The sequence below is a fragment of the Embiotoca jacksoni genome, unplaced genomic scaffold (assembly GCF_022577435.1).
Source record: "Embiotoca jacksoni isolate LCO1_2020_lvr unplaced genomic scaffold, fEmbJac1.0.p SCAF_50, whole genome shotgun sequence".
NCBI classification, from domain to species: domain Eukaryota; kingdom Metazoa; phylum Chordata; class Actinopteri; family Embiotocidae; genus Embiotoca; species Embiotoca jacksoni.
This window is the reverse complement of record NW_027185404.1, coordinates 1982626-1999778: the sequence shown is the minus strand read 5'-3', so window position 1 is coordinate 1999778 and position 17153 is coordinate 1982626. Positions and strand designations below refer to the sequence as shown.

The 17153-nt window shown below is 43.0% G+C and overlaps 1 protein-coding gene across 4 annotated transcripts in view; it reads right to left on the bottom strand.

Annotated features, from left to right (window-relative positions):
* Nucleotides 1-15877, bottom strand: part of ubr5 (ubiquitin protein ligase E3 component n-recognin 5) — a 33028-nt gene extending 17151 nt beyond the window's left edge. For 2 of the 4 annotated variants that reach the window (XM_069171998.1, XM_069171999.1), the window contains exons 1-21: nucleotides 15637-15877; nucleotides 9957-10001; nucleotides 9728-9809; nucleotides 9042-9118; nucleotides 7301-7420; nucleotides 6366-6639; nucleotides 6042-6201; nucleotides 5657-5806; nucleotides 4721-4932; nucleotides 4408-4524; nucleotides 4136-4246; nucleotides 3826-3980; nucleotides 2954-3071; nucleotides 2584-2768; nucleotides 2268-2377; nucleotides 1684-1796; nucleotides 1365-1511; nucleotides 1133-1244; nucleotides 875-1029; nucleotides 587-784; nucleotides 215-425 (exon numbers count right to left, since the gene is read on the bottom strand). In XM_069171998.1, the coding sequence (XP_069028099.1) occupies nucleotides 215-425; nucleotides 587-784; nucleotides 875-1029; nucleotides 1133-1244; nucleotides 1365-1511; nucleotides 1684-1796; nucleotides 2268-2377; nucleotides 2584-2768; nucleotides 2954-3071; nucleotides 3826-3980; nucleotides 4136-4246; nucleotides 4408-4524; nucleotides 4721-4932; nucleotides 5657-5806; nucleotides 6042-6201; nucleotides 6366-6639; nucleotides 7301-7420; nucleotides 9042-9118; nucleotides 9728-9809; nucleotides 9957-10001; nucleotides 15637-15698 (2914 nt within the window). In that variant the 5' untranslated portion in view covers nucleotides 15699-15877. The remainder of the gene's footprint in view (nucleotides 1-214; nucleotides 426-586; nucleotides 785-874; nucleotides 1030-1132; nucleotides 1245-1364; nucleotides 1512-1683; nucleotides 1797-2267; nucleotides 2378-2583; nucleotides 2769-2953; nucleotides 3072-3825; nucleotides 3981-4135; nucleotides 4247-4407; nucleotides 4525-4720; nucleotides 4933-5656; nucleotides 5807-6041; nucleotides 6202-6365; nucleotides 6640-7300; nucleotides 7421-9041; nucleotides 9119-9727; nucleotides 9810-9956; nucleotides 10002-15636) is intronic. The other 2 variants (XM_069171996.1, XM_069171997.1) reach the window with 1 other exon arrangement.
* Nucleotides 15878-17153: the final 1276 nt, after the last annotated feature.

Sequence of the window (17153 nt, the reverse complement as noted above, 5' to 3'; positions counted from 1 at the left end):
TGAGCAGACTCCAATCTGGAACCGTGTTGAAAGTAAAAGTACATTTCTTCTATCATTTTTTTCTATTTTAAATTCTACATTCTGTTGGATACAGTATTCCAAGAACCAGCCCACGAATACAACAAAAATGACTTTTCTGCAGTTATTTAAATACTCCAATAATCAAGAACCCAATGCAGCTCCCAGACAGACCAACAGTGACACGCCAGCTCACCTTCCTCCTCTTTGGTCTCCTTGTTGCTAACAGGGAAGCAGACAGAGACAGCAGCATGGAGGATATTGCGGTTCCCATCACATCGATGGCCCAGAAGAGCTCCGAGTGCCTGGCTGCCCTGATCCAGCAGGAAGGCCTGCTCAAGGTTCACCAGATACTGCCGACACGCCTCGTAGTCGCAGCGCAGCACATGCTGCATCAGCGTCTGTTTCTGAAAGGGACAAACTGGTTGTAGTGAGAACTGACTACGATCACAGAAAGATTTAAGGACAGAGAATATGGGCACATAATAAAACTGAACATCCTTTTGATCTGCTTGTTCATTTGTTTTTAAAGTTGTCATCGCATTGGTATTTATAAGGTCATGTTTACCTCTACGGCCATAATAATGATAGCAGCTTTCTTTTTAATGGTGGAGTTAGAGGGGAGATTGGCCAGAGAGTGCACCCCCATTCCCAGGCTGTTTATAGGAGGCAGGTCCAACCAATCAGGATCCCGAATTCCACCCATGCAGTCTTTGGCCATCGGGTAGATTGTCCCATTCCCATCTCGAAGGATGATAGGAGACTCCTGAAAATAAAAACAAAATTCAACATTTAAGATTAGTATATCCTACATCCCCCCCAAAAAATACATCCGCTATTGAGGAGGCCGTCTCACCTGTCCTGCAGTGAAGATGGCCACGTTGCGCTCACTCTGCCCCAGGAAGGCCAGGTTACTAGTTGGGAAGTTATTCTCCTGCTCAGCTTTGCCTGTGGCCAGGTCAAAGATACAGTACCTTACCCAGTTACCAGTTTTCAGCACTGCGTGGACTCCTGCAAGATGGAGAAATATTTAAGATCTAGAAACATTCTGCACAGAACTACAAATCTAGTATCCACGGACACATAGAAACACAGGGCAACAGGACAAACTCACCTTTGGAGTCAACATTAACAGCCAGAATCTCTGCCTTCTCTGGGATACAGAGCTTTTTAGGTGTTCGCTGAAAACAATCTGGAACTTTCGGAGTCCCACCAGTTTTGACCACCTGTCAAACACATTGAAGGAGATGGAAAGTCAGCGAACATGTCATGCGGAGGACAAATGCTCAAATACATCATGTTACTACTTCAGTTGAACTCCAAATACTATCTATTTCCACTCCTACCTGTAGCTCATCTATTCTGAGGAGCCTGCAGTCCTGCAACAGTGATGATGGGTCTGAGTCGGGGGGAGCGGCGGTGCTCTGGTTGCTCATGCTGCTTGATGTCCCTGGAAACTTCACAGCAACGTAAGCACCATCCACTTTGAGCACCTGGGGCAGAATATGAAGGTAATAAAGTGAGATACAATAACACAAAATCACACATATACAGGCCAGACACAAAGAGCTGAAGCAGGACACAAATATTCCTTAATATCCCAAGATATTACTACATTTGTAAGCTTTGATTCTCCGTGTTCATCCTTGTTTCAGATGTACCCACCTTTCCCACAGGGACGTTTTTAACGTCCTCCACAAAGACCACCTCCCGTAGAGGCCACTGCTCTTCATTCACCTTCTCTTCCTCTTTGGGAGCGGGGGTCGAACGTCTTCGCTCTGCATGGAGTACAGCATATTAACTTTTAGTCATTTAGTCACGTCACATTCAAATTAGAGCCTCATTCATATTCATGTTTAGGAATTGTAAATGGTTTAGAATTTCACTCCTAATTAAGGCTGTGGACATATTTCGGTGACCAGGTGATTAAAACCTCTAGTGTGGACGAAGGAAAATTAATCATCAACACTGACAGCTTGCAGTTTGATTCATAGTATAAGAGGTTGTAAAAGGGAAACCAAATATAACAGTATTTACTGTGAGCTGGCCACATTTCCTTCACGGGAAAACAGGCGGGGGGAAAAGAATGTGCTGATAAAAGCCTGCGCACCATCTGTTTCAAAGTCAAAGGACTAATGAGAGCACTGAGTGGGGAATAAATTGGTTGTGTGCCTGGGAGATAGGAAAGTCAGGGCTTGTGCTGGTGAGAGAGCAAACAGTTAAGAGGGGGGTGAGAGAAGCCGACATACTGTAGGGCAGTGAGGCACTGCTAGCAATGGAAGAGGTATCACTGCAGGTCGATGCTGGGGAGGGAGGAGGACCCATCTCAGTCTTCACCAGCTCCGGCTTGCTTTCAGTCCTACGGGGTAAGACAAAGATACATGGCTTGATTTGACCGAAGGGTTTTTTTCAGCATAGCAACATAAAAAGCATCTTCAATCAAGTCTATAGATTACTTCCATCTGCGGTAAAAGAAAAAAAAAAATTTCAATAAATGCACGAACATAAAATGATGGAAGAATATTCAGATCCAAAACATTTGGCCAAATAAAAGGTGAATCTGACTTGATTTCCTGGGTCTTGGTGGTCTTCTCCATGTTCTTGAGGCTCTCCGGTGAGCGCAGCTGGAACCTGCAGCTGTCATTCATGTTCCAGACAGATTCCAACAGAACGCCCACTTTGGGGATTCCAGCACTGACAGAAAAGGCCACTGCACCAGCATGGTAGAGGGGGTTATTCCTCAAGCACACCTGAAGAACAAACCGTCAACTGGTGACTTACAATACATTGACTTCACAGTAATTGCAAGACTTATAATAAGTGTGTAGTAGTAGTATTCTTAAGGACAAATCTATAGTAAACATTAAACATTACACCAGAGCTTTGTCCACCTTAGTCTGAACAGACAACAGTGAAAACTCAAACTCCTTCTTACCTGTGTTCCCACGGTGATGTTGGGTATGGAGGAGATGCCAGCGCTGGACTTTGGCTTTTTGTTCTTGGCTCTGGCCTTTTCAAGCATCTTCTTCCTTTGACTAAAAGGCACAACACCCCTGCAGAGAAGATGGAATCAGTTAGCTATCAAAAGCTCACTGACATTCACACCTTCCTCTTCATAATATTATCATTGAGTTCCCAGGTATTGCAAATAGGCTATAAATGCTGTGCAGCATTGGTGTTTTTAATCCTTGTTAAATACAAGGTCTTTGGAAGAATTCACATTGTTTGCTACAAGTCCAGGTTGCGTGTTATGTTCATAAGAACATATAATATAAAAACTTTATTCAATTTTGAAATCTAAGATGGACAAAAAGATCTCCAGGCATCAACAATGGCATCGAAAGCACGTGGCGATCAATAATATCTGCCAGGAACATGTTTTGTTTTATTGATAATTATGAAGAATCCAGGGAGAGATGACTGATGACTCCTGGCTTCTATCACAGCACACTTAGCAGGATAACAATGTTATGGTGACCCTGGGGAGTCAATGTTATTCTGTCCCTTCAGGATTGAGGAGTTTTTTGTGATTGTTGTGAACTAAAATGTTTGATGCTGCAGCGTCTCTTCTCAGAAACTACAATGCAATTTGCCAAGATTTGGGTATTTTTTGGCAGTAAAACTGCCTTCAGCAGAGCTTCTATTGAGAACATTTATGGCAGAAAAATCACAGGAATTTTGTAAAAGAGAAAGTTCCCGCAAATAGTGTGACGGTGGGTTGAATTTGCATAAATTACTGCAATATTGTGATTTCCTCTCGGCTCTGGTTTCAATTCAATGTAGTTATAAGAATAACTTGTTCCTCACCACCAGTAAAGGCTATTCTCCAGCTGCGCACATGTGTAGAGCGCGCAGCAGTGCAGCGACACCATACGTTCCCCCTGCAGCTCAGGGAAAGACTGAGCACTGTGCTCCAGCTTGGAAGCCACTGTGCTCAGTGTGTCGTCCACCCAGGTTGCCACCTATACAACACACGCACACGTTAATAAACAGCTAATAAAATACACGTGTAATTTAAGGGTGGCGGATCAGTAACTAAAAAAACATTTGTTTATTCAATCAGTTATAAGACAGCCTGGATCTTGTCGTTATGTCCAGAGAAGCAATTATAATCTACCTTGTTGGTCTCGGTAGCTACGGTGGCTCTGATGCTATTAGCAGACAGTAAGGTGATCTTCTCATTGGCCAGGCCCAGGAAGGAGACACGAGGGTGGTGAATGGAAGGATTCTGAAGCGACCAATGACAGGAGAGTTAGTGATATCAGCTCTCCAACATGTGACACAACACCAGCTCTTACTTGCCATTGGGCTTGCTCTAATAAAAGATTGGATGTGTGATGTATTTCACTGAATAATGTTTTTTGGCTGCACATAGGTTGAATTCTCCACCTGTGTATTCCTGTAGGGTTCAGGTTCGCTCCACTTCCACTGATAAAGCTCTCCTTTGGAGCTCACAGCCACTAGCTCTGAGAACATGGCACCAATGCTCACAAACTTCACACCGTCCTGCAGAAGAAATTAGACAGCTCAATATGTATCAGTTTAAATAAAACTAAAAAAAAAACACTGTAGTCTAATCATGCTGTAGAGACATCTCAATATGATCAAATTGAATTTAATCTCTGCATGCCACGCAATCACACCGAAAGTCTTGTATTCTTGCGCTTCAAAAAGGAATGGCAGGTGTTTGCACTCCTCTCACCTTGTCGGGCCACCACTGCAGCTCCTCTCCCAGGGAGACAGGGCTCTGGACTGGGATGCTCTTCTTGTCGAGGCTGGGCTCACCCTCACGGCTGGTGGAGCCTCGCTCCGTGTCGAACGAGGCCCCATCGAGCCACCGGCGCTCACGTAACCTCAATACAGACTCACGTTCACGCAACAGCTCTGAGTCACGCTCTAGGGGAAGAAGGAGAACTGGTATGCAATAAGGTCACACCAGTGGGATAGAAGTAAGCCACTCTCTGGGAAAGACCCGTCAACATAGTTTTAAGAATAGAGAGAGAACGATAGATTCTTTAGAATCACTGTGATGCAAATTAATCAATTGCAATACTGGAGATTGAACGGGAGTCTACAATAATACTGTGGGTGAGTCACTTTGCAGGCTCATAAGTTAAAATGCGAGATAGAAGAGGAAGTGGATAGACAGAAAGAAAGCATGCATATGGGCTAAAAGTGGGCTAGGTACGTTTTTAAAATAGACTGCCTTAAAGGGTCCCTGTGAAGACAGGTGGGCCTAGCGGGCCTTTCTCAGAGAGATCACAGTGTGTACTACAGCCATGCAGCATACAACACCAAACACGTATCATGTAAATTCAGCTGAAGAAACTGGAGAGAGGATTTATCCACCAAATAAACTAAAACCATTTCTCTTTACAGCAATTTGTATAAAACCTACACTTCAGTTAACTGCTGTAATCTTGTCAGAAAATGCTTTTCTTGTTAGGTACCGTCTCATTTTCAAACCTCTCAAGCCACCTATAGAAAAATGGTGAAAAAACAGCCTTGATTTCCAACTTGTCGGATGTGTTGTGTTTGGAAGCCATCCCCATAAACAAAAGCCGTCACCAGTGCTGCCACCAAAGCCTCTTTAATACCCAGTGTCCCTTCACTAGTCCGAGGTGAGCTGTCGAGTTACCTCTGGAAGATCCCAGGCGAGACAACGAGGAGCGTCTAAAAGAAGGATAGCCAAAGTAGCTGATGTCCTCAGAGAACATGGCATCAGCATCAATGATGACACTGGGGTGCGCTGAGTGAATGTCTGCATCCAACAGGGACATCAGGTCCTCTGCACGGGGGGGGGGGGGGGGGGGGGGACACACAAAGGAGGCAAGTTTTAACACTAAATTACAAAATCACATATATTCTTTATACTTACTAAACTATTACAATGATCATAATGAAAATTGTAATACTATTTTCTTTTGTAATTCCACAAACATATTTCTATTACACCGTGTTGACTCAAGCTTTCACACAAGAACATTATGTCATACGAGCTAATTCCCGTTTGTGGGACAAACCTCCGGGGAGGTAGGACTCGCTGGCCGTGTCATCTCCATCATCTCCATCTTCATCATCCCGGCTCAGCAGGTTGTTGACAGCAAGGTTGACATCAAGGTTGGTCCTCTGGAGCTCCCTAATGATCACACTCCGGGATTTCCCCTGAAGGACTACCTGGGCCTGGGGGAAAGGTACCGAGACACCAAAACAAAAAACATTTCAGCAAAATTCACTTGTGATGGATGATTAATGAGTAAATGTGCACCGTTCACAATTTGTGTGCTAGCAAATGATTCGAAAAAGTTGGTTTCACAAAGAACACGTGTACGAGCTGAGTGCTGTACCTGAGTAATAAGTTCCTCTGGGATGACAGAAGCTGGGATGACTGGCTGAGGCTGGCTGCCGAGAAGGCCCGAGCCCCGATCCCTTCCCGTACGAATCACCCTAGTCTGTCGACGGGAATCGCGAGCTGCTGTTGACGACCTGCCCGACGTGCCTCCGCCTCCTCCACTGCCGCCTCCTCCACCACTGCTACCACCTCCTGCTCCACCTCCTCCAGCTCCTCCTCCACTTCCTCCTCCCCCACTGCCTCCATTTACACCAGAGCTCCAGCGACTCCTGTTACATAGAGTGCAAGGCCATGGTCAGACAGAAGTGCCAAAAAAACACCAGCTGACTAACAGAGCAGACTCAGAAAACGCACACATCTGGCTACGAAGGGATTCAGTGTTTGCGACAGCAGAGACAGGGCAGACCAGACGGACAAGCTTCTGCAACATTTACAGGAAGACAGTAATTAACTGGTGGCCCCTTTCCTAACTTAATCAGGAAGTGTAAAAAGAAAGTTTCCACATATTATAAGGGGATATAAATACAGTATAGTATACATTTAGACAATGTGAACCATCACTTAGTTATAATTCTACTTTGAATTGTCAAAGTGAAGGTTTAGGGGGTTATTCTGCAGCTCTTTCAGGTTGAGCACAACTAAAATATCAGGAACCACAAAGACTATATTTTGATGAGGGAACTGGTTGTCTGATGAGAATTCACCAACATCAAATGCAGTACGGAAACGGCAGAGTTGATGAACATGGCTGTGTTTATGATGTACACATTTATCCATTACATTTTACACACCCTAAAAAGGTCCTCTCACCAGAATGTGTGGCACTGAATCCTGCAGGGAATAAATCTCCAGCCCACTGCGTCAGTGTGATGCTCTATACACCGAGCATTCACAGGACTATTTGTCTCCGTCAGCCCTGCCAGAACTTACCCAAGGGTGTTGCCTGCCAGTCTGCCCAGTGTGTCAGAACCAGACAGGAACCAGGGCGGATCACTAGTCCTGCCTGGCCTGGAGCTCCTTCCTGTCCCTGAACCACTGCTCAACTTTGAACTGGAAACAAAAAATGGAAGATCAGTTACAAACCTACAGAAGTCCCAAAAGGACTAAAAGAACTTTTTTCTTTTCTTTTTTTTTTTAAAGTACCTGGGTTAACAGAAACTAAATGTATCCCAGGTGGTTGTTAAATTATACCCCTTGGTTCAGGATTTATTTACTCTTTATATTTCAGTGTGAAACAGGAGGGGGTATTTTGGAGACTAGCATGACAACACCCTTGGGAATCAGAATTGGCTGCAACTCATTCCTCCTTCAAGACTTTCCTTTTTTTTAAAAGTTCTTGGGGTTTTTTGGGGCTGCAACTGCTTTCTCCTATTTCAACATGTTGGATAATGAGATGTATTCTGAGTTTAACCAAAAGCAGCTTGCTGCAATATTCTTAAATGAGGTGTTCTCAGTAGGAAATGAGTATAAATTGTGTTTTGCCGTAGAAAGAAAAAGTAAATTATTAGAATTGTGCCGATGTTTCATGTAACAGAGACTATGATGACACTGAATTTGAATACCTTCCAACAATATAACACAATTAGAGTTAGTACCATACTGGAACAGGGAAACAAATTCTAATTATTCAAATACAATATACAGAAATAGAAATTTCAAACCAACAGTCAACATCAGCTAAAACAATCCATGTTACAGTTCAAAAATCACAGGATATCAGTTCAGTAAGCTGACAATCTTTCCAAATACAACCTGCCATACCCGTTTTCTGTTGGCTTCCCAGCAACTCACAAATCTGCTGACTGAAAACTTATTACAATTTGAAACCATCTCATCTTGTTTTGCAAGTCTGTGGCAGAGAACAAAACATATGCTCTGCAGAAAGGGTTGGAGCAGGCAGCTCTTCAGCCTTTTACAGCCTGATTCACATGTATATTTAGCAGCTAGTATATGAAATCACTGTTGGATGCTGTTCTGCTGGCAGGACATCAACAACTATCAATGAGACATTCACCAAAAAATACATGCTTATAGCCAACATGAAACAAAGCAGCTAGTGAAAAGGTATTTTTTTTTTTTTTTTTTTTTATAGAAAAAAAAAAGAATCATGGCAAATAGCACAGTCTTGCACAGCCATAAAGGCAACTGGCTTTCTGAAAGTTGCACAAACAATTTTAAGACTGCCTTGTTGTTGGTCGTTTGGTGTCCAGATTAGAAAGGCTGTATTTTTATATTGGAGAAAGAAATGTCCCCACAAGGCATATAACCGTCCTGAATAGAAATCATAGTCTTATCAAGCAAAATATCAAAAGCATCCACGAGTCCAATGGCAGCCGACCCACGGGGCTTTTGGGGAATATATCCGTGATGTATTCAGATACATGTTTCACTCGTGGTCAATGGAGTCCTTCGTAGCAAAGAGCCAGAGGATGATCCCAGAAGTGAAACCGTGTCTAAATGTGTTATACTCGCCGAAAAGGGCACATGCGTTGAATGGAATTCATATCACAGTAACCGAGATCAGTACGCCCGAGCATGTTCAGAGCATCTCGAACAGAGACATCTCCACAAGCAATCCGTTTTCCAATTCAGTGCCAAAGCTAAAAAAAAATAAATAAATTTTTTTTAAAAAGTGTTCTGGGACAGATCCCATCATAAAGAAGTCTCTCACCCATCGCTGCCATCCGGTTTGCTGAGCTCCAGGCGATCAGGCTGGACAGCAAAGCTGATTCTGCACACACGTCCATCCTTAAAGAGAGCCATGCAGGATTTTTAGTGTCACACACTTAAAGGAGAAATTGTATTGTAGTGTTGAGTGCAATTTCTTAAATTAGGAACTTATATCAGTAACAAATCAAAACGACAACAAAAAACGTTTCCTCAAACACTTAACAACCTTTGAATCTTAGTTTAGTCTCAGTCTGTGTGTCAACTACGACCGTGCACAACACTTCATTGATCACAGATGTGCTATATACACACTGAAAGATACAACACAGTTTCATTGCACCATGTGTGATGCTTGTTGATGCATTATTACACAACATTTAACTCCACGTTCCTCCTGAGCACGCTTCCCCACATCGGGAGCCGTTTGCTTGCTGATGTTCAAAGCTTCAACACACAAACTCAGGTTAATGACTACATGCCTCTTCTCTCGCTCGGTTCAGACTGAATTACCCTAAATTACAACAGAGGCAAATACCCCTGTGTTTCATAGCAAAGTCACAGGTCATCTGATATCAATGACCCAGTCGAAATTATAATCCTCTTATTACATGTTTTTCGTGAGCAACAAATGAGCCAGATCCCCAAGTGTGTGATTTATGCTAATGATGCAATGTCGTATAACATTACCTCAAGGAGAAATCCAGCATGGTTTGGACCGACTACACACTGCTTTAGGGTGGCCTGCTCCAGCAGACTCAGGTGTGGATGACTGCATTTTTTTTTATTATTTTTTTTGGGTGGGGGAGGAGGGAGACAGCACAACGACTGGTTAGATAATATACAGAATAATAAACAGGATCCTGTAAACAACAACTGAGCAACGCAGACCACAAATACAATGAGGACGCAGACTCACCTGTTATAGCTGAATTTGTTGAGTTTCTCTGAAACTTCCCGGAGCCTGACAAGACAATAAAGAATATATGAATGCATGGAGTAAGACCAATTCAACACCTTATTAACATAGGTTAATGTGTGGGACTCAAAAATGCTGAGAGATAAAGGAACACATGAACCCCTGATTTTATAGGAAATATTTGTAATTCACTAGAGATTACACAGCTTTTAAAACCTATCACAGACAATAGGTGCATTTCAAAAGGCTTCAACTTATGCACAGCTTTTTAATTTATTTAATCAAGCATGATCCTGAACATTTGGTAAATATCACAAACAAAATCTATTAAAAACAATGGTGAAATTTGAAGCAAAGTGGGAAAACAACATCTGTTCCACATGGCAGCTTCATCTAATTTGCATTAGACAACACTAATGACAATGATTAAATTCTGGGTAATGTGCAGCTTGCAATGAAACATGGTTGTGGGCATGTTGATGATGACAAAAACAACATTTATGTCATAAGTTGTCGACGACAGAGGAAACATCAGAGCACAGTTCTGGATGTTGGAGCATTCGAAATATTAATGAGACCCATCTGATGATGCTGGTGTAGCACCGTGGGAAAGAAATTATTCTGAGGAATATTCTCATCCTATAAGATTTGTATATCAAAACCGATATTAAAAATTACGGCACCCCTGAGTGGCTGTTGCTAAGGAGAAGATGCCAGCCAGAGTCATAGCGCATTTTAAATATTGTGTCATTGCAAAGTTCATTTTTGAACCAATGACTCTAACAGAGTGTCTCATTTTCATCCTTTCCATGGAAGTAGGTTTCATGATCAGATTGATCATCTACAACTAGACACACAAACGCAGATAGTTTTCTTCTTCCCCAGAAGGAACAATCACTGTTAGCCAGTGACTTGCTCCCTGATGCAAAGCAAACAGTTAAACGTTCCTTTTTCATCTGACAATCCAGAAAAATGTGCTGTGTAGAACTGCAACGATTAGTTGATGAATCAATTAGTTCAATGACTCCCAACCTGCGGTAGAACAGGCAGTATGCAAGGCCTCACCTTGGGCTGCCAAGAGCCTTGCTGGAAGGCCGAACAACTGTCCTCCAACTTGCCCAAGTCCACTACATTGTCATTTCAATTCAATTTGTTACAGACAGCAGGTATACAGACACAAATCACATTACAATAATTAGTGAATGCTAAACTGACAGAGTTGCAAGCTGTTTCTACATCCCTGCAGATTGTGATTGATTTCAGGGCTCTGATAAATGTGCTCTTAAATTTTGAAAGAGAAGCCTTGTGTTGATGATATTTAGCCTTTCAAAGACTATTACATTGTTCAACTAGAGGATTTCATAATACCAATTCTTTTTTATATATATATATATCTGCAGTGAGGCGTGGTAGTTGGGAAATTAGATATATAGTGGTACAGGGTCTGAAAAGTTTGGGAAACTCTGGATTAGTCGGTCGACAGAAAATTAATCACCACCTATTTAAAAAAAAAAAAAAAATGTAAGTTAACAAACCCTACAATTCTGATTCCATATTCTTAAATGTGATTATTTTCTGGTTCCTTTGGTCCTCCATGATGATAAACTGAATATTTTCTGTTTGTGGACTGCTGGGATAAAACAAGGCTGCTCCTTGGGCTTTGGGAAATACTGGTAAAAATGTTTTGCCATTTTTTGATATTATAACAACAAATAATTAATCAATTAATTGAGAACATAATTGACAGATTATTTAGTAATGAAAATAATAATTTGCTTCAATTCTAACAGTAAGACAGGCTAGATTCACTTTTAAAATGAGTAAAGACAAAGCAAGTTAGCCCTCAACCGCTCCTTATCTGCCTGCAAACCATCGACTCATCTACTGGTGATGACATGAAAATATCACTTCCTTAGACCTAAAATGGAAGTATTACCGCAATAACCAACAATGTTCAAGCAGAAAATGAGCAGGATATATTTCAGAAATCCCTGCAACCCAAACAATCTCCTCCACCTCAACATTATAATGCAAATCAAGGCTCAAACCTGCCACTCCAAAAATAACCTGAATCTGTAATTAAAGAGTTTTGTCAGTCAAATTGGATTTGTCCGTTTAATACAAAGATTCATTATTTGTTCCTTTTCTATCATAAATCCTTGAATGTCTGTGTGTAAAATAACCTTCCCCCGAAAGAACCAATAAAAAAGTACTGCTCAACTTCAAGGATCTCCGTCAACTTAATGATTTGACTTGTCTGTTCTATCACTCAGTGAACTGATCAGACTCATTTAATTGCCTGCTGGTGTAGTTCATTGGAAATCTGCAGAGCACACAATGAAAAACTAAGTAAAATAACCTTCCACACTCACATCCAATACAGGCTGACAACTGTGTTTATGAAAATCTGTCGTTCCCATGAAATGAAAACCCATTTACAGCAGATCATGTATAACCACAAGTTGGGTACGAGATGTACTGTATCCTTTTATTTGTCAAGTATCTTGTTAAGAAACATACAGCGACTCTGAAATCCTCCCCAGGGAACCACTTAGGCCTCAATCCTTTCAAATACATAGCAAATATGTTTCTCAATGGCAGCTGTGATGACCAACCGAAAACAGTCTTAAATGAAAGGATGTCAACACAAGCCACAACAAACGAAATGCAGTGAAGGTTCATGGGTACACTATTTCAAACAATTTAATGCCAGGTGTAAACATAGAAATACTCCTTAATCTTGCTTTTTAATGCCCACAAACAAGAGAATATCTAAATCATTTTCTATGTAGGAACCCAGCTTATGCAAAACTTCAATGTCAAAGTGTGTGTTATTTATTTCTTTTTCCATGTCATTCCACTGCTTGATGAAACATGTCATCAAGACAAACAATCTAAATTCGAGTTTAAGCTCTGTGTGGCAAACCCCTCAGAAAGTCATTAGATTAAACTTAAAATGTAAAAAACCCACTTAAATTACAGGCAGGGCCTCTGTGGCGACCTGCTGGACCACTGTGTGCAAGATGAAAACAGAAAAGGTAGAATTCTCCTCAACACAGAAGCACACCAAAAGATAATGCATCAGCTACAACACTGCAGGAGGGTAAAAGAAAATGAGTCACAAAGCATCCAGGTCAGCCATTCACGAACCTACCCATCAAACGAATGGCACTACTGTCGCACAGACACCGAGTCTACGCGCCTCATTGAGCCATTTGAAACAGTTTCACCAGAGCCCAGTAAAAACATATTAAACATCCATCTCACTGCAGGGGAATGCTGTGTGCCATTCCTCTGTGCTAAACTAATGTGTCTGAGCAGACGTCGGTTAGGTTAAACAAACCACTGGCATTTGGTTGAGGAAATCTGACCGGATGTTCATGCCAGGCAAGCACTTTTAATGAGCCAAGGCTGGACCAAGCCTTTTTCACTTCAGATAGAAGCACTTATCTGCTTTGACAACTGCAAGTTCCTTCACAGTGAAGAGAGAGGAGGGGGCCTCCCAGCAGCACATGGTGACTGTAGCGTGAAATGGCATGCATGCCTGGGGATGGAACAGCCATGACCTCTTTAAAAGGCACCAAAGGTCCATACCACCAAGATGTGTGAGTGGTGTTTTCAATAAGAGTCCTGACCAGCAGAGTAAGCTGAGCTTTCCTGTCACTCAGACCAAAGCTGGTCCCCCAGAGTCAGAGTATTTGAACACTCCTTGCAGGTCGGTGTGCTGTCTGAGCCTAGTTCTTAATCTCAAGGTCATTCTAAAAACACTTTGGCTTCTCAACCTCTTTGTCTTTAAGTAGAACACCTCATTAATCAGTTCCATCTCGATGGATGGTATAAATAGAGTTATCATAAATCACATGTTCTGCCCAAATACGGGTCGCACACAATTTTCCTGGACCTTTTTTTCTTCTCTTTTCCCCCAAATATGACTGACTAATGATCTCTTCAACTCTTCCAATAAAACCCATTAAAGTCAATGTGATGCACAGCAGCACCGTGACACCATCAACACCATCAACAACACAGTGTGGAGCTGGATTAACTGTGCGCGTGCTGCAGCCCCATAATGTTTGGGGGAAGTGTGAAAATAACTAATGTGAGCAGAGGATGCAGCACAGATCATACATGTTAGAGGATGCAGCACAGATCATACATGTTGGAGGATGCAGCACAGATCACACATGTTGGAGGATGCAGCACAGATCACACATGTTGGAGGATGCAGCACAGATCATACATGTTGGAGGATGCAGCACAGATCATACATGTTAGAGGATGCAGCACAGATCACACATGTTAGAGGATGCAGCACAGATCACACATGTTGGAGGATGCAGCACAGATCACACATGTTGGAGGATGCAGCACAGATCACACATGTTGGAGGATGCAGCACAGATCATACATGTTGGAGGATGCAGCACAGATCACACATGTTAGAGGATGCAGCACAGATCACACATGTTAGAGGATGCAGCACAGATCATACATGTTAGAGGATGCAGCACAGATCACACATGTTAGAGGATGCAGCACAGATCACACATGTTGGAGGATGCAGCACAGATCATACATGTTGGAGGATGCAGCACAGATCACACATGTTGGAGGATGCAGCACAGATCACACATGTTAGAGGATGCAGCACAGATCATACATGTTGGAGGATGCAGCACAGATCATACATGTTAGAGGATGCAGCACAGATCACACATGTTAGAGGATGCAGCACAGATCATACATGTTGGAGGATGCAGCACAGATCACACATGTTAGAGGATGCAGCACAGATCATACATGTTGGAGGATGCAGCACAGATCATACATGTTAGAGGATGCAGCACAGATCATACATGTTGGAGGATGCAGCACAGATCATACATGTTAGAGGATGCAGCACAGATCAGACGTGCTGTAAGCCTCGGCTCGCCCCCTGGTGAAGTCATAACAAGATTAATGTTTGTCCTGCTGCTAACTCTGCTTCGTTGCATATTTCAGATATCAGTGCGCCATGTTAAAAACAGACAAAGGCGCTAATTGTTGCCGATGATCTTATTACGCAAATGTAAAGTTAAAGTTTGAGGGAAAGGTCTCCTGACACGAAAGGCCTGGACTACAGATGTTTGTCTTTGTGAGGAGCGTGGTGCCAGAGACGGGCTCGCTAGCGTTAGCAGGTAGCTTTCAGTTAGCCGACGTTAGCTCCTTCATTGATCGTGATAATCAACGAGACGCCCACAAAACAAACCGCGACGCGACGCGGAAGAGCGGATTTGTAATTTATACGCGACGACGTGGACATTTTCAACAAAGTGGTGTTTTACGAGCATCATTTCCCTCTCTTCCCCCCATCCCCCAACCCGCATTGTCCGCCTCAACTTTGACTGTGAGCCAATCCGAGGAAGCAGCCTGCTAGCTGCTAGCTGCTAGCCGAGTGTTTAGGTAGCAGCGAGCTAACGAGGATCGCTCAAAATGCCCCGGGCCTGGTCCTGGTCCTGGTCCCGGTCCTGGTCCTGGTCCCGGTCCTGGTCCCGGTCCCGGTCCCGGTCCAGCCCGGTCCAGCCCGGGGGCATTCAAACAACTCAGACCAGCATGCATACACATGCCAATGTCAACAACGTCCACCAGTCCGAGCTGAAACACGCCGCCGCTCACCGAGCCTCCTCTCGGCCTCACGTACCTGTCATTGAGCTGGTCCTCCGTCCCGGGCAGCGGGTGGACCACGAAGTGGATCGATGTCATGGGCTCAGTCCAAAATCACACACGGGGCGTGTGGAAGATGTGGAAACGGTTGTTCTTCCGATCACTGTGTACGGGAGGGCTCATAGGAGCCGTTTAATGGCGGAAAAGCTCGAGTTCGGTCCCAGCCTCCTCACCCACACGCCGCCATCTTAACTCCACCGAGCGTCTTCTCTGTGGACCAGTGCGCATCGGCGCTGCGCAGGTTGGAGCTCGAGCACAAACAGGAAACGTTGAAGTGGACGGGATCGGCCTCGAGGAGCAGAAGGACGGGACACAGGAACACGACCCGGCACCGGCCCGCTCACAAGCCTTTGTTCGAACCCACTTCATCTGTTGCACCTTTGTTTGTGTGCATGTGTTTGAAATTGCACTATTTTGCAGGTCCATTAATGTTCTGTGAAGGTCGAGGAAAGGGTTAAATTTCCTCGCTTACCTCCCTCAGCTGAAACAATAGAACACAAACAGATTACAGGATATTGAACTACAAGATGATCATTCGGTCGTCTCAAGACTGAAGATAAAACCACAGAAGCATTCTGTTTTTGTGCAGTTACAGGCAAGTCCACGAAATACATGTATGTTATTAGTCGAGCCTGGAAATACACTGCACCAATTTACATAGTATTGTAGTTTTATTCTCTGCTTCAGATTACCTTTGTTCATTTTTATTTGTGAAATAGTATTCTATGTTCAAAGTAATTTTGCAAGGCGATCAACATCTCCAACGTTTGGGTATTTTCAGTTGCAGTTATAGTTACTTGATTCACAATTCAAGGCTTCGTAAAAGAAATAAGATCAAATATATTGTGTTGACAGCCATAAATCCTGCAACTCTGGGACATGCAATCAGATTATATCTGGAGTCCATCTGAAACAAAAAGATAAGTATATCGTGGTGTGGATGGTAATATTATTTGTTAGAGGAAGAATACTGACTAAGACTTATTACTTTATCGAATCTTGGGGGAACAACCGTTATACTTGGCATATTATCAGCATCACTGGAGAAATGGAAAACAACATGGAGTACCTTCGATCTGAAGCTGCTATTCAAACTGCACCAGCTCAAACCTGAACTCTGCAGGGAATCACTGCTGGCCACGATGGGCTCCCTCCCAGGAAAAACGTATTCCCACATCATTTAAACCCTGATAAAGCTCAGGGAAAAGAGAGAATTAAAAGGCAGCAGACATAAATGTAAACTGAAGGCTGACCATGTGTTAAACTGACAAAAAGAAAAGTCTGGTTGGAGCAGTGCTTGAGTCCTTGCACATATTCTGGATGTGAGAGGGGAGCCAATAAAGAGGAGCGGGGAAGTGAACTTGAGCACCCAGCGAGGATTAAATAATATCTGATGGTTTACTGGAAATAAGGAAAAATACATGAACATGTATATTGGTTTTATTGCAACCTAAAACCTTTTTCTACTGCCTCTGCAAAACATCTAAATGTAAA